Source organism: Coenobita brevimanus, chromosome 106 (genome assembly GCF_032717465.1).
Source record: "Coenobita brevimanus isolate Jiangsu-jjx chromosome 106, ASM3271746v2, whole genome shotgun sequence".
NCBI classification, from domain to species: domain Eukaryota; kingdom Metazoa; phylum Arthropoda; class Malacostraca; order Decapoda; family Coenobitidae; genus Coenobita; species Coenobita brevimanus.
The window spans coordinates 4,852,813-4,876,040 of record NC_137059.1 but is presented as its reverse complement, the minus strand read 5'-3'; the positions used below and the strand labels follow the sequence as shown (position 1 = coordinate 4,876,040).

The 23,228-nt window shown below is 42.5% G+C and overlaps 1 protein-coding gene across 1 annotated transcript in view; it reads left to right on the top strand.

The window, feature by feature from the left end:
* PhKgamma (phosphorylase kinase gamma) overlaps nucleotides 1-22,002 on the top strand; it is a 43,656-nt gene extending 21,654 nt beyond the window's left edge. The window contains exons 7-10 of the mRNA XM_080285459.1: nucleotides 18,792-18,821; nucleotides 19,657-19,763; nucleotides 20,761-20,858; nucleotides 21,973-22,002. Of these exons, the coding sequence (XP_080141585.1) occupies nucleotides 18,792-18,821; nucleotides 19,657-19,763; nucleotides 20,761-20,858; nucleotides 21,973-22,002 (265 nt within the window). The remainder of the gene's footprint in view (nucleotides 1-18,791; nucleotides 18,822-19,656; nucleotides 19,764-20,760; nucleotides 20,859-21,972) is intronic.
* The last annotated feature ends 1,226 nt before the right edge of the window (nucleotides 22,003-23,228 follow it).

The window sequence follows — 23,228 nt, the reverse complement described above, 5'->3', positions numbered from 1 at the left end:
GATGATGCAGTACTCCTTGCAAATACCAGACAAGAACTTGGTAGGCTAGTGCAGAGTTTTGCTGATGTCCATGAGTGTCGTGCCTTGAGAGTAAATAAGGAAAAGAGTAAAGTGATGGTTACTGAGATACAAAGTGACTCCCAGTGTGATACTATAGTGAATGGAGAGAGACTGGAATTGGTGAGAGAATTCAAATACCTGGGTACAATGATAGAGAAGAGAGGAAAATGTGCAAAAGAAGTGGAAAGCAGAGTGACACCTGGAAGGAAAGTAGCTTTTACAATGAAGGCCTTGATAAGAAACAGAGGCTTGAGTGTTGCAGCTGCACGAGGCTTACGTGAAGGAATGTTAGTGCCAACTTTAATATATGGGTGTGAGACTATGATGTAGCATGAAAATGAAAAGTCAGGAGTAAGAACAGTGGAGATGGGACTGCTAAGAAATGTATGTGGAGTACAGAGAGTGGATAGGATACAAAATAATGTGATTCGTGAAAGATGTGGACTGAAGAAGCCTGTGGACACCAGAATTGAAGAGCGTGTGCCGAGATGGTATGGTCATGTGGAGAGAATGGACACCAGAGAGGTGAGAAAGGTATATCTGATCGAATTTGAAGGAGGGAGGAGGTGAGGTAGGCCAAGGAGAAGGTGGAGGGATATGATGGATGGGTGTGTGAGGAAGAAAGATGTGGAAGTCGGTTAGGCTAGGGGACTGAAAATTGATCAAGATGACCGGATGAATATTGTGAGGAGAAGCGCATGATCAGGAATTTGGCACCCCTTTTTAACGTGACAGCGTGCTGATTGACTATATCGAATACTTTTATGTGAAGCTGCAGTATGTGGTGAATGTTTTGGGGGTATCAGATAGAGCCAGGATTCCAGGGGCTTGAATGGTGAGTGAATGGAGGTGTGGCCCTTTGGATTGGGCAGATTTGGGTTGTCTGGACATTGCTGCTACTCACCCTGCCCTAGGGTGTGAAAGGATGTCCGGATGATGATGATGATGATGATGATATATATATATATATATATATATATATATATATATATATATATATATATACACACACACACACACACACACACAGTAATCCCTCGATTATGTGTCATAATAGAGCCAATGGCATGACCGGAGAGGGGCAATGAATGAGTACGGAGCAATATCCTCTACTGTACCCTTACCCAGCCTATATGTACAGTACCTCTCCTAATTTTGGCAGTGTTCTGCAGTCTTTCGGCTGTATTTAGGCATCATTTGTACTATGCAATATAATCCTGGTAAATGCTTTCATCTTTAAAATGCATATGCTTTTGAGTGAATACCCTCATGATGTCTAACTCATGAAACTGAAACTTTTGGGGTTCCAAGTGTATGCAAAGTGCAGTTTGTTTATGTACTGTATGACGTTAGTTGTGTAGGTGCCTTTACTATTTGTGTGTGAGGATTTATATGTTGTGAGCATGAATTGTAGCACCAAGTGTGTATGATAGAAAGCATTGTGGTTGATCACTCTTTGGCAATTAAAGTAAGCATTGGTGTTGACACAGACGTATGTGGCACGCCCGGCTACCTGGCCCCAGAGGTGCTGCGTTTTGCCATGTGCGAGGGATGTCCAGGGTACACACATGCGGTTGACCTGTGAGTCTTTCACATCACCGTCTCTCATAATATCTTCATATCTTCTCTCATTTTGCTCACCCATCATTACCTTTTCCCACCTTCTCGGATTTCTTTCTTGTGTGATGATATCTTCCCACATCTCAGTTTCCTCTTTTTTTTTCTTTTTTTTTTTTTTCCGAATTCCTTATTTTTCCATGTATTAACAGCTTTTCACATCTTTCATTTTAACATCTTTCAATACTTCATCCCACATCTCATTGTTTCTAGTTTGTGTGTTTGTTACTTTTGCAGTCCTTTTCTAACCTTTCATCAGTTTTTTTTATGTCAAGTTCTTTCTTTCACTGGTGTGTTCGTATCTTTCTTCACCTCTAACCAGTCGTGGCAGTTTGTCTTTTACAAACTCTGCTGTATTAATTTCTCCCTGCAGTGTTATCTTCTGTTTATTTAGCTATGTTATACCTGTTATATTTTTTCCATGCCATATATCATAATCTTGATTTTTATTCCTAACCTTGTTAACAGGCTTCCACCTGTTAGTCATTATGTATTTGTTTATTAGTTATGTTTAATCACAGCATATTTGTTAGACCTACTTATTTATCCATTAATTTGCCTTTCTTTATCTTTGTTGGGTTTGCTATTCTACATCAGTAATTCACATTACACGTGGATCGCATCATTTGCATAGCTACTGGTGCATTAGCAAATTCACATTTCATGTGAAGATCAAAATTTCCACTGTCAGCAGTCAAAGATGCAGTACTGTACAGTATTTGCATAACATTTTGGGGGAAATCATTGGTGAAGCTAGTGAAAAACTACTTACATGAAGACAGTCCTAGATATTCTAAAGCATTTCCACATACGGTAAGTACTGCTGATACACCGAGTATGTGAGGATGGAGCATGGAATTTGCACATTGGGTGTGCATAGCATGATCCGTTATAGCTTAGAGTGTTTGTAGGGAATTTCTGAAAGTAGCACAGAGTGTGGACAAGTCTGTGGTGGAGTCACAGTGTGTGCAACTGTGTAGAGAGCGACTCAGAGGAGCATAGTATGTTTGTGAGAGTGTGTAGCTAGTTATATGTTGGAGACTGCTTACACAGTATTTGCATAATTTCTTAGAGCATAGAGTGCTTGAGAAAATATTTCATTACTGTACTGCATCCCCTCTCACCACAAGCCATACAGTCACCTCGTGTACTTTCATAACACAGTCCTTCATCATTACTTCACTAATGATCTATGCAAGTGCTTGGCTTAAGTGACTTGTTTCCTGCAGACCAGTGGGTTCACATTGAGATGAGACTTGGACCATATCAACAGCAGAGTGTGTCTGAGAGGAACATGTAGTATGTAGCTGTATGAACATGTAGTATGTAGGCGTGTGTGGGATATGTCTCTTAAGGGTGAGGCGTAAGTTGGAACCTCCACCAGGGGAGACATGGACCAATACCTTATTTTGTTAATTACCATCCATGCTCTGCTCAGAGCTAATTAGGATTCAGTCTGATGACATACAGCACATATTGTTTATTTACTGAGATCATTTGAAGTAACCTTGCATGAATAAATGTAATTAATGAAAACAGTAAAAAAAAAATGACCATTACTACTGTCTGAAATTACTTCATTTCATTATTTTGCTACATGGCTTTCTTAGTTTCCATGAATACTTCGGAGGTCATAAACTCATATACATGCATCTACGCACTTATGACTGCATATACACAGCACACACACATACTTAGATGCACACATCATGCACAAAAATGCATGCAAGTGTTCATGCACACACACACGCGCATGCATGCAAGCACATATGTGGCGTGGTTGATAGAGCACTTGACTCCCAGTCCATGTGACCAGAGTTCAAGTCCCACTCAGACTGCACTAATTGTGTGGATGAGGTGAGCTCTCACCTGTCAGGTGTAGCTCAAGGCACACTGTGGAAGACCTACAAGGGTTTGAAACTCAGTGGGGTTAAGATTAGGTGGTCTGTCCCCGTGTGCCTACGCCTCACTCCAGCCTCGATGAGGCTTGGTAGTGTGTCAGCACTCCTCAGGAGCAGCCAGGGTCAGCCTGTTGACCCCAATAGGATAGGAGACTAGATTAAGAGCCTGTGTGTTTCCAGCCACTGGTTGCAGTGAGTAAATGAACCGAAATTATTCTTACGCACAGGCACGCACGCTCTCTCTCTCACACACACACACACACACACACACACACACACACACACACACACACACACACACACACACACACACACACACACACACACACACACACACACACACCGCTCGCTGGTGCAGTGGTAACGTTCTCGCTTGCCAACTGGTGGACGGGAGTTCGTGCCTTGCTCAGGTTGCGAAAAAGTTTCACTGACGAAGTGGGTGGTTACTGTCCCCCTTGAGCAAGGGGACGCGTGTGTGAAGGTCACAGCCTTGCCCTTAGATCGGACTATATGAGCTCTCAGCTCCCTTCCGGGAGGGTAAAAGCTGATGATCACGACCATCAAGTGATCCTGACCGACCCGGACCCGGTGAATTACACACATATATGCAGGGAGACATTTGCATGTAGAATTACAAATTAAACAGTTGAACACATAGGAAATATTGTGTTGGTCTAAGTCTGTCTTGTTGAGTTGTAAATCAGCTGGGATGAACTGGACAGTCACGGTTGTTTTTAACATTTTTTGCTTCCATCAGCCTGTGCGTGACTCTACTCTGAGTGACAAGCCAAATGGTTTCCTGTACACCAGGAAAGCATTTACTATGCTGGGTGGTAACCATATAACCAGATTTTGGCGCCTGGTGGTTTTAGTGGGTAATTATTGCACTCCAATTGGATTGAGCCGGTGAAGATTTATATCCAAGGGGTGGTTGGGGTTGATTGCTTGTGTAATACCACTCAGGGATGAGTGAGGCTGGTCACTCTTATCTTAAATGTCGGGACCAACTGCCTAGCCCCGGGCACCTACGCTCCTCATGGGGCAATGTAGGATTGGATGATGGATGGATGGATAAGGTTCACATAAAATGCAATCACTGATAGATATTGACACAAATATTTAGTTATATTTGACTGATATTAAGTTCACAGGAAGAAACTTCTCCAAAATTAGGCTTTTCAGAAACCAAAGTTTGCCACCATCAACTTTACCAGATTTTACATACATCATCATCATCATCCAGACCTCCTTTCCCACCCTAGGGCAGGGTGAAGAGTAGCAACGTCCAGATGGCCCAAATTTGCCCAATCCAGTGGGCCATGCTTCCATTCACTCATTGTTCAAGCCTCTGGAATCCTGGCTTTATCTGATACGCCAAAAAACTCACCACATTCTGAAGCTTAACATAAATGTATCCGATAGAGTCAGTCTGAGCGCTGTCACGTTAAAAATAGGTGCCAAATCACTAATCATGCACTTCTCACAACATTCATCCAGCCAGCTTGATCTCTTGCCAGTCCCCTAGCCTTGCCAATTTCCATACCTTTCTTCCTCACACACTCGTCCACCATATCCCTTCACCTTCTCCTTGGCCTACCTTGCCTCCTCTCTCCTTCAGATTTGCTCAGATATACCTTTTTCATCACTGTTGTTATCCATTCTCTCCACATTGACCATACCGTCTCAGTACACTCTCTTCGATGCTGGTGTCCACAGACTTTCTTGCTTCGCATCTTTGACGAATCATATTACTGTATTTCGTATCCCATCCACTCTCTGTACTCCACATACATTCCTCAGCAGTCCCATCTCCACTGTTCTTACTCTTGACTTTTCATTTACATGCCACATCATAGTCTCACATCCATATGTTAAAGTTGGCACTAACATTCTTTTATGTAAGCCTTGTGCAGAGGCACTCAAGGCTCTGTTTCTCATCAAGGGCTTCAGAACACCAGCTACTTTCCTTCCTTGTGTCACTCTACTTTCCACTTCTTTCTCACGTCTTCCTCTCTTTTCTGTCATTATACCCGGGTATTTGAACTCTTTCACCAATTCCAGTCAATCCATTCACTGTAACATCACACTGGGAGTCACCTTCTCTCTCAGTTACCATCACTTTACTCTTTTCTGCATTTACTCTCAAGGCACGATGCCCACAGACATCAGCAAAACTCTGCACTAGTCTACCAAGTTCTTTTCTTGTATTTGCAAGTAGTTCTGCTTCATCAGCACACAACAAATTTGAGATATTCTGTCCATCACCATTCATTACCAATGCCATCCCTCTCTCCATTACTCATGTTTTTACTTCACTCATCACCCCATCCATATGTATATATATATATATATATATATATATATACACTCAACCCTCGGCTATCACTCCCAATTGGTCCCGCTATGGCTGCGCTATAACCGAAACCGTGATAACCGAATTGAAGAACTTATGGTAATAATTCTAATTGGTGCCATGACCTCAACATTTACCTCTAAGATACCTTTTTTGTACCACATATTAATATAAAATAGTCTAAAAATGAGCATGTTTTATGATGTGATTACGATCCTTATAATTACCCCTCACAGTTGATTCACTGATGTTATGTTTCTTCCACACACTTCACTTGGTCTCACCATTCTCTATAAGTTTCACATTTCCAGTTTATCTGCATAACTTAGGTTCTTCCTCTTCTTTGTTTCCCTGCCGGGTGCCGCAGCATTATGTTGGGTGATGGTAGGGGGACGGGGAGGGAGCACGTTGGCCATGGTCACATCATAAAAAAGGTTATTGTTCTCGCTATCACTGTTCACGGTCTGAGGGCGCACACTTGAATGGTTTGGCGGGCAGGAGACTCAGTCGGACGGCCAATCAGCGCTCGGCTGGCGCTGACGTCACACGACCAATCACGGAGTGAAGCTTTTGTTGGCTGGGCAGAGCACTGGAGCCTGGCCTTTTTGAAATTTTCGAACATTTCGGTGCGCGATAGCAGGCATTTAGTGGATGATAAAGGTACTTGGGTAGTTTTTTATATAGGCGTGATAGTGAGATACGTTATAGCGGAACCCGTGATAGCCGAGGGTTGAGTGTATATATATATATATATATATATATATACAGTAATCACTCCAATATCCGACATAATAGAGCCATAGGTAGGTCCGGATATTGGTTCTGTCTGGATATTGGGCCCCAGCTTATGGACTTGTACTTATGGACCCTAACTCAGAGAAACACCTATACAACTCCCTCTGGACATGCATAGCATCTATTTAAGACTCAAATCACACCAATAAGGCACATAAATGACTGAAATAAATGCAAAAGAAACATAAAATGAGGATTTAGAAGTAGGTTCATACAATAATAAACATTCTGGTGACTGGCTTCTGGACTGGTACTTATGGACCCTAACCTAGCCTAACTCAGAAAAACACCTTCCTACTGCACATGCATGGCTCCTAACACCCTATTCACACCAATAATGGACATTAAAGAGTGAAATGAGGTAAGTATAGTATGGAAAAAAGTACAGTATGAAACATTCTTATGTCCGGATAGTGGGGATGTTCGGATATTGGGCGTCCGGATATTAGAGTGATTACTGTATATATATTGTTACGGTAGTCAGCAAACAAAAGAAATAAAAATGAGCTTAAATGAAAATGCCAGCTCGGCACAAAAATGACTGGGGAGAAAGAGAGTGTACCAACACCCGATACTGAAGCTGGTTGGGAAGACACTGCCCTGATGCCAGGCCCGCGCGCAGCCAAGCGCGAACGCATGAATCAGATTAATTAACAAGGAACTTAAATTCGTGCCCCTCTCTCTCTACAATGAACTGGTACTTCTAATGCAAGCAAAACATCATTAAATATACTGGTAGCTCACATAACACAATCAAAATAATCAAATGCATTCTCAGCACGGTATTAAATAAAATTGCCCTCAGTGGCAGGAACGAAAGAAACAAAAGAACTTGTAACACTCGCTAATTTAAACTCCGCGAATGACATGGATACTGCATAATCCCCTAGCCCAGCTGTAACGGCTGCACCCGTGGGAACGGACAGGCGGACAGTGTAACACGCCCTTCCCCAAGGGAAAATTTTGAGCCCTGGATCAAAATTTTCGAATCAAGACCCTGACCCCTCCCTGGATAAACAATCAGCAATTACGTTATCAATCCCTTTAATATGCCTAACTTCTAAATTGTACTCTTGCAAAAGCAAACTCCAGCGGGTCAAACGCTGGTTCTTAAATTTAAACTTGTTCAAAAACTGCAGGGGATGATGGTCTGAATAAATCTTGATCACAGGGCCAAAAGGGGGCAGGTAGACAGCAAAGTGTTGCAGGGCCAGGATAATCGCTAATAACTCCTGCTCTATGACGGAATAGTTCTTCTGAGCTCTATTAAACTTCTTTGAGAAGTATGATATGGGATGTTCAACCTGGCCCTCATCCGGCTGCATCAACACTGCTCCTACCCCTACTCGGCTAGCATCAACTGCCAGCACAAAAGATTTGTCAAAATCTGGTGCACGCAATATAGGGTGGTGGCACAGCAGAGACTTAACAGTAGTAAAAGCTTGCTCACACTCGGCTGTCCACTGCCACTTCTTATCCTTGCGCAATAAGTCAGTAAGAGGGGCAAGCACTGTGGAGTAATTCCCAATAAATCTTCTGTAATAGCCGATCATGCCCAAAAATCGCTGGAGGGCACAGCGACACTGGGGTGCTGCAAAGTTGGAAATGGCATCCACCTTAGCCCGAGGTGGAGCCACTTGCCCATGTCCTACAACAAATCCAAGGTACTGGACCTTAGCACGTACGAACTTGCACTTGTCCAAGTTGACTACTAAGCCAGCTTCCTCCAACCGCTTAATGAGCATTTCCACATGATCAAGGTGCTCCTCCCACTTGGTGTCATACACAATGACATCATCGATGTAAACAACACAATTAGGTATGCCATCCACCACTTTATCCATAAGCCTCTGGAAAGTGGCTGGAGCATTCTTCAGTCCATAAGGCATCACCTGGCACTGATATACTGCACCACTGACAACAAAGCTAGCCACTTGTTTAGCCTGTTCCGTCAGCGGGACCTGCCAGTATCCTTTTACTAAGTCAAGTTTGGTGATATAAGTGGCATTTCCCACCTTGTCCACGGAGTCATCGACCCGAGGCAAGGGATATGCATCGGTCTTAGACAGTGAGTTAACCTTCCGGAAGTCCACACACAACCTAACCTTCCCATCTGGCTTCGGCTGCAAGGTAACTGGTGAACTCCACTCACTGAAACTCCTTTTGATCAATCCATGGTCCAACATATACTTGATCTCATTATCGAGAGCTTTCTGTCTGATAGGGTTGATGCGGTAGGGAGCTAATTTTACAGGCTTACTATCCCCAACGTCAATGTCATGAGTAGCCCAAGTTGTCAATCCCGGTGAATCTCCAAAAACTTTCGGATGTTTCCATAATCTGTTGCACAGCTCTTCTTGCTTTACTGGATCAAGGTGTCGCAATTTCTCCACCAGAGCTGCATAACCATTGCCCTCCCATAGGTCAGCTGGTAACATCTCACCACGACTAAGCACTTCCTCCTGCTCCTCCAACTCACTACCAACCGCCAAAACTACAGGAGCGCTCTTATCCCTGGTTCCCTCAACGTCCACTCCAAAGTCTCCTTCTAGGGACTGTGGCTGTAACCCTGGTCCACTACTCACATCACCGGCACCAACAGCTCCCTCCACAGCACGTTCCTTCGATGCCATGTCCTCCCTTCCCCGTCCTTCACATCCCAGGTGAGAGACATCAGCAGTCATCCCACAATGAGAATCAACTGGGCGGTAGTATGGCTTCAACATATTAACGTGGCACAACTGAGTACTCTTCCGCCTATCTGGGGTAACAATTAGATAGTCAAGTTCCCCAACTCTCTTCTTCACAATATAAGGACCACTGAATCTAGCCGCCAGAGGTTTTCCTTGCATGGGCAGCAGTGCCAAAACTTCATCTCCTTGCTTAAACTCACGACTTCTAACCTTCTTATCGTAATGAGCCTTCATTTTCGCTTGAGCCCCGATTAGATGGTCACGGGCAAGCTCTAAAGCGCAATGCAGTCTCTCCCGAGTGCGGCAGACATAGTCAAGCATGGATTCCTGGTTGCCAGATTTGTTGTTACTCCAGGCCTCTCGCACCACATCCAAGGGACCACGGACTCTGTGCCCAAACACTAACTCATTGGGTGAAAACCCTAATGACTCAGTTGGTACCTCTCTCACTGCAAACATAACAAAGGGTACCACTAGGTCCCAATCCTTTCTACTATCATAGCAGAAGGTGCACAGCATTGTTTTTAAGGTCTGATGATGCCTCTCCAGGGCACCTTGTGACTGCGGATGGTAGGCACTGGACAAAGTGTGTTTGATGCCCAACTCTGTCATTGTCTGCTTAAACAAATTAGATGTAAAATTTACTCCATGGTCTGACTGCAACTCCTTGGGCAGGCCAAAATGAGTAAAGAACAGGATAAGTTGCTTGACTACTGACTTCGCCTGCATGCTTCTGATTGGTATAGCCTCTGGGTATCGCGTTGTAACATCCATTATGGTTAACAAATACTTGTTTCCAGCAGAAGTAGGAGGTAAAGGGCCCACGATATCAATGATTACCCGGGTAAACGGAGGTTCAACTGCAGGAATGGGAGTCAAAGAGGCCACAGGAAGAACTTGATTAGGCTTGCCCACTATCTGACACGTGTGACAGCTCTTGATGTACGCAGCAACTTGTCCCGGCATACTTGGCCACCAAAAGTTATATCTTAAGTGCTGCACTGTATTTCTGTTTCCCAAGTGACCTGCTAAAGGTCCCTCATGTGCTAACTGTATTAATGGCACCCTATACTGCACAGGCACCACCACCTGCACTAACTCACCAACTCCTCCATCCACTGTGGCGCCAGTGGGCGTCCATCGGCGATGTAAAACATTATCTTTAATCAGGAACTCCTCCTTACCACACTCCATACTTCTTTCTTCCCCTACTCGAGCAAACAAGGGCTTTAATGTTACATCCTCCTGTTGCTTCACCCTCAATTCTGCTGGCCCAACACCCGCCAGCTCTACTGAGGACTGAGATAAGGGACTGGTCGGGACACTGGATTGCGAAGGGCGATCAATCTCAGTGCCACCTCTAGTACACTCGACAGGGGTAGGAATGTCAGACTCCACACTGACATCATCATCACCTCTACCCTCAACAGTGACACTCTGTTCCTCAGGCGCGTTTGACGGTGGTCCTGCATCCACGCAGTCGACCCCAGCGTCCTGAAATTCTTCTAATTCAGTCTGTGGGCTGGGTTCAGTCTCCACACAGACACACTCAGCACCACCTCTAGTGTCCTGAGTGGGAAGTGGGGCGGCGCCCATGCATGCATTCCCACTCTCCTCACCCACCACAGCAACACCCTGCTCACTAGGTTCCTCCATTGGTGGCCCTGCCTCATCACAGTCGACCCCAAGAACCTGTGACTTCGCCAGTTCTTCCTCCCAGGCTGCAACCTGTGCCATAGATCTTGTAATTGCACAGACCGGGAACATGGCTTCCACTTCTGCATCACCTTCAATACCAATTTCTGGGGCGTCAAAACACTTCTCTGCCACAACAACTGGTGGGGGAAGAGATGGAAATACTTTCTCCCCAGCCAGGTCGTTCCCCAGCAGAAAATCAACCCCCTCTGCTGGCATTACATCAGCAACAGCTACTTGACCTGCAGCCTGAACAATGGGGCAATCGAGTTCCACATGAACATAATCATAGTATTCATCTGAGTTCATGCCTCTACACAGCACATACTTCCCTGAGTTTACAGGCCCTCCAGTCACGTTTCTGCACACAGACTGTTGTGCACAGGTATCACGAACCACAGTAACTGGATAACTGATCCCATGAATTTTCACTGTGCCGTGACACATAAAAGGTTTACACCAGTCTAGGGACGATTTCTTAGGCAGTTCATCCGGAGGTGGCGTAGCATGTTGGGTAACTTTTTCAGCCTGAGCTGGCAGCGAGCACAGCCGGCCGCACTCCAGCTTTCCACAGACTTCTCCCTCACCGTTACCACTCTCCCAACTCCTCTCGTTCACCTGACTCGAACCTACAATTAGTGCCACTGGTTTGGCATTTTGGGAGGCCTTCCACTTAGGGCAGTTAGGCTTGATGTGCCCACTCTGTTTGCAAAAGTAACAAAGTAGCTTCGAACTGGATACGGGGCTCTTTCTCCCAGAATTCCTTTTCTCCTCTGTACTTCCCTTAGACTGATTCACGGGAGATTTATCCCAGGCAGGGCCACTCACAGTCCTCTCCCTGGAATGCTGAAAATTAGCATACTTGACCCCCATACTCCGCAAGGCCAACACCCGGTCATCAGCCCACGTCGCTGCTTCCTTCAAGGTCTTAAATCTCTTCTCCCTAATTTTAACACCAATTTCTTTGTCAGCCATGTTGGTAAAATGTTCCATCAAAAGCAGTTCACGCACCTCGTTATACGAAGTGGCGCTCTCACTCAGCAACCACTCGTCTAACCTCTCCTCCAGATACCTGGCGTAGGCCATATAGGTGTCAGCAGGTCTTTTCCGAGCACCACGGAACAACAACCGATAAGCCTCTGGTCTAAGTTCATATGCCTTCAGAATGGCTGCTTTAAATTCATCATAATCATCTACATCCTCAGGGCTCAACCTATTATACGCTTCCAAAGCTTTTCCCTTCAGCACATTAGATACCAAGCCCACCCAGCACTGCCTGGGCCACTCAAACTCCCTAGCCTTCTTTTCAAACCTGACAAACCATTCTGTCACCTTCAACTCATCAAATGCTGGCACTAATTTTAGACTCCTTGAGAGCCAACTCGCCCTATCCTTTGCACAGCCTGAGGTTTGGGTATCTGAAGTAGGTCTGTTAGCAGTCACCTCCAAGCGAGTCTTCTCCAGCTCAAATCGCATTTTTTCACGCTGCATCTCCATCTCATCTTTCTCTTTTGCACGCTGCATCTCCCTCTCTTCTTTTGCACGCTGCATTTCCATCTCCAACTTTTTCAACTCCAACTGCATCCGAGCCTCCGGTGACAAGACTCCAGGGTATATGGGAGTGGAATGAACAACTCCAGGGAAAGCACTAGCCATACCTGGGGGAACTGCTCTAAACTGGCTTGGCGGCATCATAGATGGTAATGGTGGGGTAGCGAAACGAGGCAGCTCAGCACCATAGTTAAACTCAGGGCTCACACGGGGAGTACCTTTGCTATGTGCCTCTTGTTGTTCCATATTTTCCATATCCACAGGTGACTCAGCACGTACGCGATCTGGTGTAGACACGCGTGACTCCATGGCGACAGTTCAATGGCAGTACTGAATAATGAAATACTAATGCTGACTGAGAAACTTCACACTCATCTACTTCACCTCAAAGCACAGAGAACGCCAAGGTAACGATATCCTAGCAAGAAGAAGGCACTGTTGGGATATCCTGGCGAGGTCGCCACTGTTACGGTAGCACCAGCCCGGGGCTATTACAAAAAGACAACAAGGTAGTTTTAGATGATCAGCCTCCACTGCATTTTGAAAATAATGCAGACCCCGGCACTCACACTCCGTAAACTAGAGAAAAACTGCGCAACGGAAGATTATTACTTAATTACGCAACACTCTGTACTTTGATAGTAACTCAGTCAGCAAACAAAAGAATAAAATAAATGAAAACGAAAACGCCAGCTCGGCACAAAAATGACTGGGGAGAAAGAGAGTGTACCAACACCCGATACTGAAGCTGGTTGGGAAGACACTGCCCTGATGCCAGGCCCGCGCGCAGCCAAGCGCGAACGCATGAATCTGATTAATTAACAAGGAACTTAAATTCGTGCCCCTCTCTCTCTACAATGAATTGGTACTTCTAATGCAAGCAAAACATCATTAAATATACTGGTAGCTCACATAACACAATCAAAATAATCAGATGCATTCTCAGCACGGTATTAAATAAAATTGCCCTCAGTGGCAGGAACGAAAGAAACAAAAGAACTTGTAACACTCACTAATTTAAACTCCGCAAATGACACGGATACTGCATAATCCCCTAGCCCAGCTGTAACGGCTGCACCCGTGGGAACGGACAGGCGGACAGCGTAACAATATATATACTGTATATATATATATATATATATATATATTGAACAACCATGGGGACGTCACACAACCTTGTTGCACGTCCACATCGATCATGAACCATTCACTTAGATGTCCATTTACCACTGATTGACTTTTTTTTTTTTTTTTTTTTTTTTTTTTTTTTTTTTTTTTAAGGGTAGAATATGTTATTTACATCTTGCCACCATCAGATAATGTTATTCTGATTTAGAGAGACTTTTCAGACTGGAGAGTTTAGATGTTGCCATCATTAATCCCTTCAGTATTATAGGTCTCCCAGAAGCTGAGTAAAATTGTCTGATGATAGGAAGAAGACAATAAAATGCTGTACTATATGTCACTGGATTAACCCGTTAACTGCACATGGCATTTTTTTTGGAGGTGTCCGTGGTGCGCAGACATACTGTAGGAGTAAAAATGAAATTTTCCAAAGGCCAAATTTTGTCTTAGGAATTGAGAGAACACATGCCAGAGTATATAGTAACGATATATTAGCTCAATATTTACCTTGGTAAAGCCATGGATAAACATCGAAGTGTCTGATTCCCTATTGGAATGTATGGTTTTTGTTTTCTTTTTCTTTTTCGGTTTTGGTTTCGGTTTTGAAGGCTCAGACATGCTTGCGCGGGTTGGCCTTGGTCACCATGGCACTATATTCGAAATTCGCCTGCGCAGCCAGGGCTGTATTGAGCAGTCGCACTCGGAACAGCCCAGGCTGTAAAGAGCAGTTAACAGGTTAAATGGGTTAAATTTCCATCTCCCATTCTCCCATTCCTCACTTCTTCATGCAGTGGATTTTGAAATCTTCCTGCATGATGTGTGAAGCTGGAAAGCTGTATCCTAAAGAATGCAACGCTGTGAGTTGTGTGAATGGAATTGGAACTTCTGAATGGTGTTAGTGGTATATTTTGTGGTGATCAGAGATTATATACTGTACATTTTCTCCATCATGAACTTATTTTCTGGTATTTTCTTTTCTGGTGTAAGAATCTAGAAAGTGCTCCATCCTACAAATGGTAAGTCATTAATGTGTGTGAGTGGAATTGGGCCATAATGTGCCATCACAAGAGGATTATTTGAGATGTCCCCCATCGAAAGGTCCCAGCAAGAAAGATTGTTTAATCCTTGCTGTCTCTGCCACATCATTTTGGTCAGCCTAGGATAGTCTTTTCAAATTGGAGAGTTTAGTTATGTGTTCATTCATGCCTTCACTACCAGATTACTCTCCCAAACAGAACAAAATCATCTTGTTGTAACAAGAGTAAAGCTTAACTCTTGGTGTGTCAGGCTCTTTCACTGGAGGACATCTCATTTACTTTACATTATCTGTATCATGAACTTAGATTTGTGTTCACCTGCTCTGTATTCCACATACTTACACTGGAAATCCTCTTTTTGTCACCTGTTTATGTCCTTTTTGGCTATTAATCTTCTGGCCTGATGCTGTACACTTGAGAAAAGTTCAGTGCTATACAATAGTTCTTTGTTATACACTTGCCCACAGTTTGAACCTCTGAGAGAGACATGTTTTATCAAAGCAGTAGTCAGACACTCACCTATATGGTAACTGTGTAAGAGGGGTAGGGTTCTGGGAGGAGGAGGACTAGGGAGAGCTGTTGGCTCGTATTCCTCCTCCTCCCAACCTCACCCTCTTTCATACACAGTTGCCATAAAGGTAAGTGTCTAGCTACTGCTTCACTAGAACTTGTCTCGCATTGAGTGGCTGAAAATCATGAGCTAGTGTACAATGCTGAATTTTACAGGAATGTAACTTTAATTTTCTTTGTGTATCTACCTGGTGATTTTATTTAGCTTTTGACAGACTTTTCATAGTAGAAGGTTTAGGTAGAGCCTTTATTAATGTATTCATTATGTGATCACAGCACGCACTATCTCGACGTGAGTGTCGTCTGTTGATGTGGAAGGCCATCTAGATTTGGGGTCATTTTCGTCGGATGTTCTGCCCGATTTTAATCACTGGAATCACATGTGACATTGCATATGGATCAAACAGTCCTCCCCATAAATGTGTTGCAGCATTAAAAAGTCGCCATAAAAGTTTTTCCCAATTTGAAACAATTTCATGCAAATACATTGCTCTGCAAGATCCTTCATCGTTCAACCTGCAGCAAATCACTGAGTACACTAAACACGTTAACTCAAGCACGTGTACCTTGATGACTGAATGACGTGGCGTGATTTGGCGAGTGTAAGACTAAAGCTTAGAGTTGACACTACACAGTGCTGGGATCATGCTTGGCTGGCTAGATGGGGTGCTGTTTTAAAAGTTTAGTTCCTTTTTGGACAGACTCCGAACATTGAAAAAAGCATGCCTGTACCTGAAGGGATCACTATAAGAACAGTAATAACATTAACTGCCTCTGTTTGATGACATACACAATATTTTGATATTGCCCTGTTCAGACAATTTTATTCATCGTAAGATCAGTTTTCAAGTTGAAATTAACTTTCCAGTATAACTTTCTTTAACCCACTACCATAGCACATTAAACTACTACTATAGCACATTGAACCTGACTAAGATCCCTAATCCCTCTCATCTCAACTAGTGAATAAGTGTAATCAGCCTGAAGTGTTGATTTGATTAGTAACCAAGGAGATTCATTCCTACTTCATGACTAGTGCTCGTCAGATTTTTCACAACATAATATGTAAGCTGGGGATGACTTGGCTCCATCAGAAGAAAATATATCGAGTGTAGGCTGCACGGTTGTGCTGAATAGAATCATCCAGGAGCAACAAGAGTAAATGTAATATTATGCCATTGGGTTGAACTGGTTAAAAAGAGAGAAGGAACAAGCCATGGGAAATTGATGAAGAGTTGCAAGAGAGAGAGAGAAAAAAAGTGGGAAGCTTAGAATGATAGGTGAAACTAAGTTCAAACATTATTCCTCACTTAATCAGGTTTGTGCCATGTCTGTTTTAGGAGTTGAGAAGTTATATTTAAATCAGTTTTCACTATTTTTGTAATTCAGTAATTTTTATTCGAGTCTACTGAGTCACATATTGAGATATAGGATAAATATGATTATAGTGATTAGAAATTGTGTTGGAGGACAGAGAGAGGTAAAGTTTTGTGATGACAAATTGAAGATAAGGAATTAACACTGCCATGTATTGGTTCACTGACAGTTTTTGTGAAACTCATGTCCATCTGATTCATTGACTATGTCTTGGTCACAACCAGGTTCTGGACTGAAGCTTACTGGATAAAGAACCTTCATTGTAGACTGTCAAAAATGCAGTTTGATACTTTTTTTTTCTTTTTTAAGATGTTTATGGATTTACATACAAAAACATAGATAAATTGGTATGATGTGGGAGAGAAGACTATATAGGTGATGATAGAAGATAATGAAAGTAGGTGCAAGAGAATTATGCTGAAAATAGAGGAGCCATACATCCTGTCCTAATATACACTAGTATAATGGCCAAAGGTGCCTGGAACCCTAGTACTGTAGTTAGAACACCTTGGTCAATGATGGCCTTGCATAGGTGCAAGCTGCAGCAAGTGACTGGAGGTTTTGTAGTCATGTACTGTAGTGCCATGAAGGGAAGTAAGCAGATCATCTGTTCTTAAATGTACTGGACTACTGTAGCTACCCTTGGTCCCCTACACCTCAAAGTGGGTAATATGGGACTGGCCGTTATCTGTTACTATTTGTATTCCCAATGATGTCTCCCATAATGAAGTAGCTTGGTGTAACACAGTGGGGCATCTACCATCCACTCACTCAGTGTAGTGTTGCCTTCAGTGTAGTGTTGTCACTCTGTACTGAGTGACAAGCCAAACTGATTCAACCATTTACCATATTGGGTAGTAACCATTTAACTAAAGAACACCTGTGCATCTAGTGAGTTAATGCACTCCAACCTGATTAAGCCTCATTGGGTTTATATCCAAGGGATGGTTGGAGTTTATTGCTCACATAATGCCGCTCTGGGGCAAGTAAGGCTGGCCACCCTTGCAGTTAATGCGCTGCAACTGGATTAAGCCTCTGAGGGTTTATATCTGAGGGTCGGTTGGAGTTTATTGCTCATGTAAGCCAGTTAGGGCCAAGTAAGGCTCGTCACCCTTGCTTTCAGTGTCAAGAGTCAGTAGCCTAACAGTAGGCTCCTACACTGCTGATGAGGCAAAAAAAAAGGGGGGGGGGGAGTGAATGATGGAGGGATGGAGAGATAATTAATGCTGATAATTGCCATTGTTTGGCAAGTTGTGGGTGATTTAGTAGAAGGATGGGAACATAAATGTGGCTACCAACAAACTGCATTTTTGAGGAGAAGAGAGGTAAGAACTTTTGATAATACTGTAATATGACGAGATTTTAATTGCTTTCTAGTTTTCATTTATGTAGCTTATATAGAGACCTGGACATTGTTTTGAATTTGTGAATTGCTTTAAGTCATGAGTACCACAGTGCATGTACTCTCCTGCTGTTATGGTGGTTATTTAATCTAGTTACACACCTCGTTGCATACCTGTAATTTAGCATGCCCTTGGTGCCTCTCACAATTTTTGTGGTAAAATAGTTTTATTGTTCTGTTTTAATGAAATAGTTTGAGTGTTGTCTTTTAATTCACTCTTAATCACTTTGTAACAATTGCTTTATCCTTCATTATCACCAAACTACCACCAGATGGTTTTATTCAGTGTAGGAAAACTCTCTGAAAATGTAGATCTTGATTAAGGCTATGTGTCATACTTTCATTTCAGAAAGCATCCCTTAAGCTGAATAAAAACACCAGAAGGAGGTAGCATAACTAAACTGAAAAATTATCATCATACTGAGGAGTTTAACTTCATCAAGTGTTCCATGGGTTTAGCCATGGGACCAGAACTTTGTTACCAGTAACTGCATGTATAATTTAATTTTTGAGTTGATGCTAATTGGTAATAACACCTATTTATCAAGGATAATTTTACCCTCCCTTTTATGACCAGGTTATAATTCTGTGTTTTAATGTATTGTTTACTTTCAGGTGGGCGTGTGGTGTTATTATGTACACTTTGTAAGTATTTTCTTATTGTAATATTTTGTTAACCTAAGATAATAGTAGATATGCCATAGTCCATTTGATATTGGCTTAGTACATAAGTTTACCAGTTTATGAATATTAGGTTGATGCATACTGTACAAACTTAATTTTAATTGACACAAACCTTTTCAGTTCCATATTGGTCTCAGCAGACAGATAGACCTATGTATTTTCAGAAATTTATAAAGAATAAGAAATCAGAAACACACACACACACACACACACAGTTATATATGTATTGGAATTATATCATCATCATCATCTAATCCTGTGTTGCCCCACGAGGAGCATAGGAGCTTGGGGCCAGGCATGTTGGTTGTGACACGTAAGATAAGAGTGACTAGCCGCACTCATTCCTCAGTGGCATTACGTGAGCAGCAAACCCCAGCCACCCGTTGGATATAAACCGACACAGGCTTAATCTGGTTGGAGCACTTTAATTACCCACTAAACCACTAGGTGCCATAGTTTGGCTATATGGTTGCACATATCAGATATACAGTATATAAATATTCATGCATGTATATATTAATATCCATCCATCCATCCATCATCCAGTTCTACATTGCCCCATGAGGAGCGTAGCAGCCCGGGGCTAGGCAATTTGGTCCTAACATTTACGATGAGAGTGACCAGCCTCACTCATCCCTGAATGGCATTACATGAGCAATAACCCCAATCACCCCTTGGATATAAACCTTCATCAGCTCAATCTGATTGGATACATACATAAATATAATTTGCAAGTTAGTCATATAGTGATGCTAGTGTGGCTTTATAAACTGAAGTAGGTGCATGACCATTGCAGGCTGGTAGGATGTCCACCCTTCTGGCACCGGAAGCAGATGGTGATGATTCGCAACATCATGGAGGGCAAATTCTCCTTCCAGTCACCTGAGTGGGAGGATATCACAGGTGAGGTCATGGCACACTTTATGAAATACCTTATTGTTATAGGAACTGGGACTGGTGAGGTGATGCATTGAAGAACCAAAATAATACTGTTCAGCTGGAAAGCACTCAGAGAGCACATATGTAACTACCAACACCAGTAAAAATGAATCACCACCACCACAATCACCATCACACTGCCACCAGACAACCACACATCACACCACACCACACTACCACCTTTGTTGGCATTGCCATCGTCATCAAATCCCATTTTTGCCCCATATAAATAGGAGTGTGGTGGCTAGGGACTAGGTTACTCAGTCCTGACATTTAAGATAAGATTACTGCTACAGTTTCTTTCCTACCAGATGAATACTCTTACGGTCTCACATAGAGTCTGCCCTGTTACACAGTTTCAGAGAGCACATACTTGTACCAATACCAGTAAAATTTATGATCTCCTGCATCCAGGTCTGGATCCACCTCGAAATCTAATCCGTCCTTCCTTGACTCACTGCCCACGCATTCACTGAATTTTAGTGAAATCCAACAACTTTTAATATATCGTGTACACAGACAGACTTTGGTGAACGCTTAACCTCAGTCAGCTTCAGTGGTGGAGGTAATTATCCATAGATAGCAAAAAGGGAAGGGAAAATATACTAGTAGCAACAGCAACATTCTAGGGAAGCTTCTAACTCCATGAGAATATGGTTCTTTCATCTGTTTTGTGAAAACTTGAAAGACAAAGGAATGGCAGTCCCCATTGTTTGATAACTTCTGAAGCATGTGATGAAGACCTTTATGTATCATTGCTCACTGTGCTCTGTAATGTGGGGTGCAAGCTGATCACATCTAACAGTTACTGGCCTGCCATACATAACTATCAAAATTATGGTGGTTCCTTCGTGTCCGCAAAATAAGCTTTAAGTACGCAGCTGTTAGTCTAGAGTTTTCTAGTTCATGTAACAATGGGAAACCAAGTTATGATGCTGACTAACCCTTGCCCCTGCCACAGATGCCCCAAAGGACCTTATTGCTAAGCTACTGGTGGTGGATCCTGCTAAGCGCATCACCGTCCAGCAGGCCCTTACCCATGACTTCTTCCAGATTTTGGTAAGCCTCACCCATCACTCTTGCATCTTTGTGATTTTTGTATTTTGTCTCATTCTTGCATTACTTCCAGCCTTTCTTCCTTTCTTGTTGCCAGTCAATCTTGTTCTTGTTACTAGGAAGGCATTTTTTTCTTTCTGCATCATTACAATCTTTCACTGTCCTAGTCTGGTTTTTAAGTTGTTCTTATACCAGTACATCTCCTTCTTATTGTTCCTACATTACTAAGTTCCCTTTAGTGATGTTGATGTTTTCGAACTTATTACCGGTACCTTCATTCTCTCACTATATAGAATAATATTACTCAAAAAGCATTCTTTCTTTCCTTCCTTTGTTGCTCATTTGAGCTCTAGGTTCCATGTACAAACAGTCTTTGTTATAAGTCAGGGATATGTTCCAATATACTGTACTTATTTAGGCTGTATTTAATTATTTCTATGCATTAACTTGGGTTTGTATGTGAAAAAGGGAGGTTTTAAAAGTCAAGGTTGGCCAGCCGCAGAATTAACTTGGGTTTGTATGTGAAAAAGGGAGGTTTTAAAAGTCAAGGTTGGCCAGCCGCAGAACTGTGCTAATTTTCTTCATAAGAAGTTCAATTTAAATTTCGACGTTTTAAATTTCGCACGGGGGTCGGAGAACCGACCTCCGTTGAAATTCAAGATTATATTGTGTGTACTGTGTATATACATATATATATATATATATATATATATATAATAGCTACATTACGCTGTCTTCAATGTGCATATTACTTAGATAAAGTACAGTACTTGTGAACATTATTACTCAGGTTCATTACAATATCTCATCATTGTATGCAATACAATATATTTGTATATATATATATACACAGTACAGTCACTATTTTCGCGACTAATTGGTACCACAATTGCGGCGCGAAACTTAAACTTGCGAAATTTGTGCGTATACTTTCCATTTACAGTAATAAGTGGTAATTGGTTCCAGGGTCAGCCACCTCATTCCCCCTTAGCTACCCATTAATGACACAATACCCCTACTATAAATTACATACAGATAATCAGACATATAATATATTACTGAACAAAGAATTTACTAACATTGACACTTAGGCTGAACTGCTTGATGGGGCTTGCAGATGAGTTCCGAAGCTGGGAGCAGTGGTTAGTTACCACCTGTTTCTTTCACAGGTTGAACTAAATGCACGTCCAGTTTAGAAACGGGAAAATAAATTCACTCTGACACTCACTGCATCACGGTACTTTTTAATTGAACGCACTGTTGATTCTGGGTACTTAAAACTTCAACTTCTTCACGATATCACATGTTCTAGCGTCACTGTCCAGCATGGTTAGTATACCACGCTTTTCTTCCAGAGAATATTTCTTCATACTCACACCTTTACGGTACTCCTGGGTACCCTTGCCCTTCCTTGAATCCTCGGCACTGCGGTCACTCATTATGTAATCGTGAAACACGTTACACAACACGTGAACTAAAGACTCGAGAGATTGTCCTGTGAGTGTGAGATCACAACCCAAAGTGGTGCGGGATACGACATTACAAATATGGCGGCGGCTGTGGCTAAAAAAAAGTGACTGCGGAGATGTGGGGGCTCACGAAAATCGTAGGAAAATTGCGAGACTCCAAGGAAAAAAACATTCCCTTGCCATCGTGAAACGAAATTTCGCGAGAGTATATATCGCGAAAATAGTGACTATACTGTGTATGTATATATATATATATATATATATATATATATATAAATATATATAATAGCTGCATTACACTGTCTTCGATGTGCATATTGCTTAGATAAAGTGCAGTATTTGTGAACATTATTACACAGTTTCATTACAATATCTCTTCATTGTATGCAATACATAACTTGTAAATTTACTAATAAGTCTCTGGGCCTATTGTTTAAAATGCTAGCAGTGTTCAGTGGGTCTGAGGGAAAAGACATCAAGACAGTGAACCCAGTTCTTTCACATGATGGTATATACCTGTACATTTACCTTCCACAAGGCACTTCCTGCACTTTTGTACCTCTTACATTTCCCATATATAGGCATACAGAAAATACATCCCCGTGTGTTTTCAGAGTTGTCAGTCAGAATTGGCACATCTCTTTCAATAGGTAGTGATTGGAAGAGACTGAATTGGGGGGCACCATAATATTGCCATAGATACGTGCATCAGATATGGCTCTTCAGTTCTACTTAAAAAACAAAACAAAAAAATTAAACCTTGAACAGCCACCAGGGGAATGGGTAAGAACTCAGGCATTGCCAGCAGAAGGGGTACAATGTTATAGTTAATACCTTAATAATTTAAAAAGCATAGGGGTCTTCCCAAAGATAAGCCACCAAGGCAACAGAAAAAGATAGTTGA